At 31.8% G+C, this 10,235-nt stretch overlaps 1 protein-coding gene across 1 annotated transcript in view; it reads left to right on the forward strand.

The window, feature by feature from the left end:
• LOC105625816 (focal adhesion kinase 1) overlaps positions 1 to 2,411 on the forward strand; it is a 91,653-nt gene extending 89,242 nt beyond the window's left edge. The window contains exons 17-22 of the mRNA XM_012207128.1: positions 615 to 758; positions 981 to 1,130; positions 1,188 to 1,287; positions 1,392 to 1,623; positions 1,706 to 1,997; positions 2,091 to 2,411. Coding sequence (XP_012062518.1) covers positions 615 to 758; positions 981 to 1,130; positions 1,188 to 1,287; positions 1,392 to 1,623; positions 1,706 to 1,997; positions 2,091 to 2,411 — 1,239 coding nt within the window. The remainder of the gene's footprint in view (positions 1 to 614; positions 759 to 980; positions 1,131 to 1,187; positions 1,288 to 1,391; positions 1,624 to 1,705; positions 1,998 to 2,090) is intronic.
• Positions 2,412 to 10,235: the final 7,824 nt, after the last annotated feature.

A 10,235-nucleotide genomic window follows, 5' to 3' on the forward strand; every position in this document is an offset into this window, starting at 1 on the left:
TAACCTACCTTACGTTTTACGTTTTTACGTTTTACTTTACGTTACGTTCGTACGTACTACGTACGTCTTACTACTATACTACTACTACTATACTACACACACACACACACACACACACACACACACACACACACACACACACACACACACACACACACACACACACACACACACGCATCAAATGTATATTAATATTACGTGCTTCTTTGGTATATGCAAGATACGTACGCACTGGCTCGCAAATGATTCTTCTACTTTGTCACAATGTGATCGGAGAAACTTATTTTTTAGCAGAAATCTTGACTTGCTGCTCAATAGGTTAATAATTTTTGCATGAGAATGGATGTCACTGATTATTACAATAATCATTTAAATACTGCATGTACATAGCGAGTACGCGAATGCACTTTTGTTTTAAATTTATTTTATATCAAGAAATATGCGTCTCTTTAATTTTTCCTGTACATACGTTTATTTTATATTATCAAGAAAGGATTGCAACATAAATAGTCGAAATTATCCCATTTTTGTAATATTAGAAAAGAACTTATAAATGTCAGATTAAAAAATGAGTCACACTTTTAACGTAATATCATTTTTACTATGTGTTTTAGAGGAACGTCCATTCACAATTATTCGATAACCTAACTGACAATTTCAATAGCGGTATTGATGACGAACAAAAATTATTGGAGCAACGGTTATTGGAACAACAACGACAGTCTGAAGAAGATAGTCGGTGGCTCGCAAGAGAAGAAGTATGTTAAAAAAAGATTCCGTTTCAAATCAAAACCGAATTAGCATACAATTTATAAAAACTGAAAGATATATTTACAATTATATATAAATATTATTAAGTATGAAGATTTACTTTGACCAAAAATAGGATCTCAGTCTAACTTCTACTTGCAAATGTTTTTTTAAAGTTTATTGTTAATTTCTTGTTGAAATGTTCTAATTTTCATTTTTTCTCTTGATAGAAACGCTTATCGATTGCTACGAGTGGTGATGAAAGTGCTAGTCCCACGATTCCACGATCAGTTACTCAATCACCGAGCCACGAACCGCATTCTGCCTATACTGGCTCTCTTGGTTCGGACAAGAATTCCGATAAAGTCATTGTAGTAAAGGTAAATTACACATAATGATTTTATCAATGCAACGTATTCATAAATTATTTTTTATAGAAAATGGAACCTACACCTACAGCAGATTTAGACAGAACTAACGATAAAGTATACGACTGCACAACAAGTGTTGTTCGTGCAGTTATGTCATTATCGCAAGGTAAGGATGCAAATCGAAAAAATAAATAATGACTAACACATACAGTAACTAAATAATATTGTCGAAAGAATTGTAATATACAAAACAGAAAATGTGAATTGCAGGTGTTCAACAGAGTAAGGCTGATCAGTATTTAGAATTAGTACGTAGAGTAGGTATCGAATTAAGAGCATTATTATCCTCTGTGGATGTTTTGGTAGAAATTTTGCCAATATCCGCGCATCGTGAAGTAGAAATGGCGCATAAGGTATTAAGTAAAGATATGGCAGAACTTGTGTCTGCTATGAAACTGGCACAAAGTTACAGTGCCACTACATTGGATGCTGAATATCGGAAGTAATTATTATTTTGGGATTATCTCAAGAAATTGATACAAAACATTGAGAATCATCGATAAACATTACTATTCTTCTTTTAGAGGAATGCTTTCTGCAGCTCATATCTTAGCCATGGATGCAAAGAATCTTTTAGACGTAATCGATTCCATCCGTATTCGTTATCCATATGTAGATAGTCAGATTTGCCAAAGGCAGAGCAATGTTGACAGAACACGAGAATCCACACCCGAGAATCGCATTCGTTCGAGTCAATCAGGCGAACAATTTCTGAGAAGAAGTCAATCGTCCGAACGACAAGGAACGACCTTCAGACAAAGCCAAAGTGGTGATTTATTACACAGAATGGGTCAATCTGTAGATCGATCTTTGCCGGTAATTAAATTTTTCATTAAAATTATTATAATTTTTCAATAAGATTAGTAACAAATGACGAAATAAAAACTAAAATGAGAAATATCTGCTTAGGGAAGTCAATCTGATTTCAATTCCGGCAACAGCTTAGAAAGAAGACACAATACAGTTACCAATAGCCTTGAACGTAATTCAACAGCGAGAAGACAAATTACTACTAACAGTTTAGAAAGAAAAAGACCCTCATTAGCATGTAATGTAGGGCCTATGAATAATTCTGTTAATTGTTTGCCTATGGTGCCAGTCACTTACAATTTGGTTCAGACTAGTCCCATCATACATCCAAGTCAATCGATTACAACGGATGTTAATCAACAGACAGTGTTTACGACCAACAGTAAGGTTACAAGTGAGACTTCGATAAATGACAGCTAACAACGAGATGTCTTGAATTAAGGTAAATGATAATGAAATGTATTTCTTCATAAACGAGATGATTATTTAGATGATTATTAATTTTAAATAATTGATTCCAGGACTTTGAATCATTGCTTGCAATTAGTATGTATATAAGTAGACGATATACTACCAAGTTACCCGTGTGTACACATCTACACTTCAATACTTTAACAACGGGAAATCTAGGATACGTTCCATTTAACATTCGCAACACTCTTGTACATCATTTCATCCTTGTTTAACATTTAATAAGAAAGATGAAATAATATTCGCGAGTGTTATGAATTCCAAGTGGAATGCACGCCTAGTATTTGTGCTTTTTAGCTCTTTTTAACATTTATTATAAAAATATTGACATTTTATCTAAGCGTACTTATAGATAGGATAATATTCGTTAATTATAAGAGTAGGAAGTTTATCATTACAGAATTTTAGTCACAGCTATAATGAAATCATAACTCCAAAGGATTTAAGATTATCGTTACTATTTGTTATATAATGATGGCATATACGAAATGACGCAAAGTTACATTGTTCCATAAAAATAAGAGTATTAATTTTATTAACATTAATATGACATTATTAAATGAGATAAAGGTTTCAGATTTATTCATATTTATTCTGACATTGCACATGATATCACATGTTTCAAAATTTCTTGATTTTATCTGCGTCATCTCGTATAATCAAATGATAATGTATACATACGTACAAACATATTTTAAAAGTATGTATGTATATATTATGTGGGTCATTTGATAAGTTTGGTAAATTTCCATGAAATGGCGCTACAATCCATTTGATAACGCGACATCTCGAAAGATCCTCTTCAAACCTCTTCAGGCCAAATTTCAGCCAGAAAGGATGCATAGTTCACGTTTGGTAATCATTTGAAATAAGCTCAAAGTCTGCAAAATACTCATTGACGGTAACAATGACTTCCTCATTTGACAAGAATTTCTTCCCACCGAGCCAAGTTTTTAAGTTTGGGAACAAAAAGAAGTCACACGGGGCCAAATCCGAATAGGGTGGATGAGGAATCAATTCATAACCTAATTCGTAGTTTTGTCATTGCAACGGTCGACTTGTGGGACGGCGCGTTGTCTTGATGGAAGAGCACTTTTTTGCGCGCCAATCTTCAAATGATTACCAAACGTAAACTATGCGTCCTTTCTGGCTGAAATTTGGCCTGAAGGGGTTCGAAGAGTGGATCTTTCGAGATGTCGCGTCATCAAATGGATTGTAGCATCATTCCATTTCATGGAAATTTACCAAACTTATCAAACGACCCACGTATATATTTATGCACATATATTTAAATATAAACAATATTTTCTCTTTTCGAGCAGTACTGCGCGAGAATATAATTTCTTGTGAAATATAATCAATGTTGTTTTTAACAAGTTCGTAATTTCGTAATCTATTCCTACTTAGGAATATTATGAGCAGTAATTATAATGTAAAAAGAGGAATTGAATGTGTTATTTTTATTTCATATAATTATTCAATGGTTATATTAGTTTGCGATATTTATATATGAAATGTTTTATTAAAAACAAAAATCATTTTTTAACGAGTTTAGTTCCTACAAGGTATTTTTAACAAATGACAGTTTTGCATAAGTATACCATTAATAGCTCATCAATCCATTTTGCGATATATTCATACGGTGCATTTAACAAAACCGTAATCGAATACTTTGTACAGTTTGTAGCAGGGTTGCCAGATTTTTGCCGAGTATCGTCGAAAGGATTATTTATACTGGCGTAATCTATAAGAATTGACCAATCACAGTCGAATAAGGAGAAAGTAATCGATTATTGATCAATGTTTACAATTACGGCATAAATTAACAAATTACGGCCTGTATCAATGATCCTTAAGCCTTTATCGCCTAAAAGTCGCCCTGAAACATGTTTTCTAAAACAAAAGGAGACAATTACACTCATATCGATTTATTCTTGTCCCAATGTTAAACAAGGATAAAATGAGGGCACGTTTCTGAATGCAACCTTGCCACAGACTTTTGTTATAAAGGTCTGCGCATATATATCAAATATTGAGAACAGGAGTAAATATTAAGATTTCAATCTATCAGATACCAATTACATCCGGAATATATGGTTTCTAATAGATTGAAATCTATCTTAATATTTATTTTTATTTCTAATATTTCCTCCATTGTGCGTAGGGCTAACAACCCTAGACCGCTGACTCGTCCCTTTAACGCAGGGTCTACAATAGAATAGTTGTAGGGAAATCATACTTAAATCGTAGGAAATTAATCAATCACAGTCAAATATGAGAATAATCGATTATGATTGGTCAATTTTCTACAACTTAAGACCTTACGACTTTTATTGTAGATAAACTGTTGTAGATAAACTTGACTTAAAGCCCTAAAGGGCTATTATTGCCAAAATATACGTATTATGTGCGCAGAATAAGTACATTTGCATATTGCGCATACTTTCTGTATACTTTTGAACCAATCGCAGAAACGCTAGACTTGTTGACATCTCTTTTCTGTACGTGTCGATCTTATAGTATTTTTCATTAGCAGAACTAGTGTGCTTTAAAGCCGTTGTACATAAATCGATATAAAGATGTGCGTTTAATAAAAATATATTATAGAAACGAATTAAACCACGAAATTTTTAATACATTTTTTGTGCTATTTGAATACACATTGGGCATTTTACCAATTGAGATCATCATATCTCACATTTACATTTAGATTTGAATAATGTACAACAGCTTTAATGTGCACTAAGTACGCACTAGTTCTGCCAATGAAAAACGCTATCATTCTGCATTCATTTACTGCATGCAGACAACACTTTTTTACACAAGGAAAAATGGGGAATTAGCAGTTTAGTGTAATATTACAAGTCTATGAACCTTGCACTATTATCCAGGGTTACCAGATTTTAGGCGACTTTTGCACTGCATAACGCTGCATTGGCTACATCTATATCGCCAGAGTAATAACTCACTAAATAACTCAAAGTATCCCAAACTATTTATACTAGGCTGTATTGGACTGTATTATATTAGCCTGTTACGCACATAAAATTTGAATATTGCAAACATCAATATTGCAATCATAAAAAATTATGATTAAAATAACCATCAGCTAAAATTTGTCCGCCAAAATTACAGCTGGGGTCAATCATGTAATTTTAAATGAAACTTTTCACATTTCATTTTTCATTTCTCATTTTTCATTTTTCATTCATCGAAATTTCACGTGAAACTGTATGCATAGCGATTAGGATAGAGCGAGGCTGTTCCGTCAATTTTAACTTTAAAATAATACGAAAATCTATGATAGCAAACAATATTTCTTCACAGTGATGTACTTATAATTATATCATGGCTGTGTTCGGTTTTCACGTTTACATGCTTTAAGCGCTTATAAGTATTGCTTACATTGTTCGCTTTGGCGGTTAAGCACTGAGAGATGCATTCATAACATCATCCGAATGTCACGCTTATTTCATCGAGGTAGGGCAGCAGCAAGTGTGAGCGCAAATAAACGCTTATTGGCCAAAATAAGCGTGAGCATGTTCGACCCTAACGCTAGTAGGTTAGATCCACGTTTTTTTATGATTAGAGAAATGCTTAACGAATGTATTGGATTGCGTGCATATTTTAATGCTCTCGTAATACTTATATACGACATCTACAAACGTTTCGCGATTTTGTGCTAATAAAAAAATGACTTTGTTCACCAAGAAATTGAATGTTTAAATTTTCACCAATAAATAAGAAAAAGAATTTACTCATATAAAGATGACATTAACAGATAAAGTTCTAGTTGATTTAGAAACTGCACAGACTGGGAATATATACACGATATCTCTAACTCCCGATGAAATACAATGACTTGAATGCACCTTTAATAGAAGGAATCAAGAGATTATAAAACAAAAAAAGATTACATTTAATTGTAATATTTATTTAAATAGTACTAATGGGATATTTGTGCTTACAGTAAATAAATTTTTATTCGCTATAGCAAATGTCTCATTGATATTATTTTGAACAATATTATTAAAATTTTGTAAATTTTTATTTTTAATATATAAGAAGCGAATTACTTATGGTCAAATCGTTCATTTTAGCTATTAAACGTTAAGCTTGGGATTAATTATCATTTTACTTATTTAATGTGAGCACTGACAAATCAAATTGAACATCAAAAAAACAACGCTTATAAGAATAAGCTTACAGCTTACAGCTTACATGAACGTGCAAACCGAACGCAATATATACAATCATGATTACTCCTTGAAAGTATAAGTACAAGCTTTAAATAATCAATATGTGCTGTTCAGAACATAAACATTAACATAAACATAAACATAAAATATAACATAAATATTTCGAAAATTGGAAAACGAAAAAGCTCCGCTCTACTCTATAATGTGTAGTTTATAGTTTTTCACTGGCAGAACTGATGCGCACTCAGTACACTTTAAAGCCGTTGTATACAAATCGATATAAAGATGTACGTTTAAAAATATAGAAACAAATTAAACCATAAGATCCTTAATATTTTATTGTGCTATTTGATAAAATATATAGTAAGTATTTTATTAATTGAGATCTCTCATTTTTACAATCAGACTAGGTTAATGTACAATAGCTTTAATGTGCACTGAGTGGGCACCAGTTCTGCTAGTGAAAAATGCTATTAAATGCACTGGCTTCTAGGCCGATATTCATAATCCGTTTTTCTCTCAACGTAGAGCAATTTTTTTTAATTCATCGATTAATCAATCACATTATGCGCAAATGTAATTTTATTTTGCAAAAACTGCATTTACGCATAATGTGATTGAGCTCTCAAAAAAATAATTTTTCAAAACGTGAGTGAAAATTTTTTATATATGTGTACACTGCAGTGCATTAATTCGCTGGATCATAGTAACGGCCCGACTTATCGAAAATAAGAAAATGCAGTAGTAAAAAGTTCATAAAAAATTCTGAAAAAATTCTTAAAGTTCTATGAGAAGAAATGGTTTTTGTCTCTTGCATTTTTGTATGCTGTTTTTCTATAAAGTTGATATAATAGTATTTAAGTAAAAAATAAACATCGATAATGCACTGCACATACAGTCGTAGTTAGAACGACACTTTTTTCAATAAACTTTGGAATACAGTCTGCTCATTTATCGATTGGTTACTTATAGATGCATAAATAAAAACCAATCGCTTGAGTAGACTGTATTCCAAAACTCATTGAAAAAAAAGCGTTGTACTGTTTTGTTCATGATCATACATAAAAATTTTTACATTTCCGCTCTAGAGAAAAAGTTATATAATCAACCCAGAAGCCCTTTTTATTCTGTAACTTTTAATGACAACGCGCATTTAGCGGCTCAACAGTTGAGTTCACTGAACGCAACTATTGGTCGCATTCAACAGACTCAACTGTTGAGTGAGTGCTCACTACTATTGATGTATTCTTCCAGATCTAAAATATATAATACTGATGATCTATGGGTGATCTAAAAGTATAACAGCAAGCGTTCAACTGTTGAGTCCACTGAACGCAGCCATTGATGTATTCTTCTCGATCATCTATAGCGATGAGCGCTCACAGGTTCGCTCCGCAATAATTGAATCTGCTGAATGCGATCATTGTCATTAAGATGGTTCTTTAGTAAAGTGCCGAAAATTTGGATAAAATATTAAAACTATGTGTATATCTTGATGAAACAGAATGAAACATACGATAGTATAAGCTGCATTTTCATCGAATAAAAATAAAATGAGATTACTTTTCAAAGTTAAATTTATATGCAAGTTTATGCATAACTGTCTTTCCAGAATGGCTGTTAATCTATTACTTTTTTGACTATTAAAATTGTAATTTTTTAAACTTTATTAATTTTATACAATATTATAACACAGTATAATCATATTCAACGTCGGCACCTTTGAAGTGTTCTTAGGTCACATGATTCACCGCCATGTTGTGAAGTGTACACAGTAGAGTTATGATAGGATAGGCTCTAAAATTTGAATTAAGCTTCTAATACATCCGTCATATTTCTAAGTGTACAAACCGATACATGCGCACTAAAAAATTGCAGCTCACAAAAAAGTTCACTGTCGCTATTGGGTATGATTATACTGTGATTATAATCTTTGAGAAAAGTCTATGATAAGATTTATGCCGTCAAATTAAGGCACTATAATATAAGTATTCGCATCCACCATTTTTAATCCTTTCCTCATTTTCTTGCTCCTTTTCTCAATTCCTTGCTATTTCTCTCTCCATTTCGCTAAGCTGAGAAGAAAGAGAGAAGAGAGAAGGTTGAAGAGAGAATAAAGAATAGAGAAAGAACTAAAAATGGCGGATATGAATAAGGAATATCTATATTCTAGTACTCTAGTCAAAGAAGCGTCTGTAAGCCTTATCCGTCTATGTTATTAAGTTATATGTGAAAAGTTACAATTCAATATTTTTTTCTCTCTTATTTCATAGTTAACCGTAGAATTTTGCACACGTCAATTTTGGTACTTCAACTTTATTATATAAAAAAATTAGACATTTCTATGATAACTCGCTTTATTATAGAACTACCTTAAAAGTTACAGAATAGGGCTCCAAGTCTATGGCACAGTATAACCATACCCAGTAGCGACACTGAACTTTTTTAGTGGTCTGCAATTTTTGGCTTTTTTAATGATTTGCAAGTGCGCATGTGCTGATTTGTTACGAATATGACGAATGTATTAGGGGCTTAGGGCTGCCACAAACAAAATTTCTGTTACAGTATTCTTAAGACATGAACTTAAATGAATCAATCAGTATATCTACTCTAGAGTAGATCTACTCTAACGGAAATAGAAATAGCAGTAAATTTATCCAAAAAGCAAGTTTCAACCCTGATGAAATTATTCCACGTTTTTGGAACATTTCAGCGAATTGCTGAAAATTTGTTGAAACTTCAACAATATACTGAAAAATCATTGAAATCTAACCGAAATTTCTCTGAAATTTTCCGAAATTTCTCTGAAATTCTTGCTAAAATTTGTCTGAAAATTTTGCTGAAATTTTTCTGAAATTTTGTCGAAAATGAATTTTTCAGCTAAAAATTGCTGAAATTAAACTGAAACTTTTTTAAAATGCTAAAATTTTGTTGAAAAATTTTCCAAACGTAAAATATTTCAGCAATATTTTTCCACCAGGGAATCAGTTGAAATTCATCTTATTGCGAGGTTATGGATAAGTTTAATATTATTTCCATTTCCATTAGATTACGTAATCTAAGACAGTATCCTGATTAATTCATCGACTTTAGTTTACATCTTATCAGAGTTGGTAAAGACTAATGTTTTTTTTTTTTAAGAATAAAATGTATTGTGTTTTTTCTTAAATATGTTTTTAATGCTTCAAATACGCTTTAAACATTATAAAAAACACATTAAAAACATCAATTAAGCATTTTTTAAACTATTTAAAACACGTTTAAAATATTTTACCAACCTTGCACCTTACGCATACTGTTACGGAATTTTGTGTGCGGTAATCCTTAAGGGAATATTATGTTTATATTGACCATAACCACTGTATATTGCACCATACTGTATATTGCTGGATTCATACTGGATCCGACGTACGATGTTCTGCAATCAATCAGAAAACAGAATTTCGCTTCGATATAATCATCGATATAAAATTCTGCTTTCTGATTGGTTGCAAGTTGATTCCAGTGTAAATCCAGCAGTATACTGTTTTTTTTTTTTATATTATATTATTTATTTTTTTTATATTTAGTAAAA

Source organism: Atta cephalotes (assembly GCF_000143395.1).
Source record: "Atta cephalotes unplaced genomic scaffold scaffold00003, whole genome shotgun sequence".
Classification (NCBI taxonomy): Eukaryota; Metazoa; Arthropoda; class Insecta; order Hymenoptera; family Formicidae; genus Atta; species Atta cephalotes.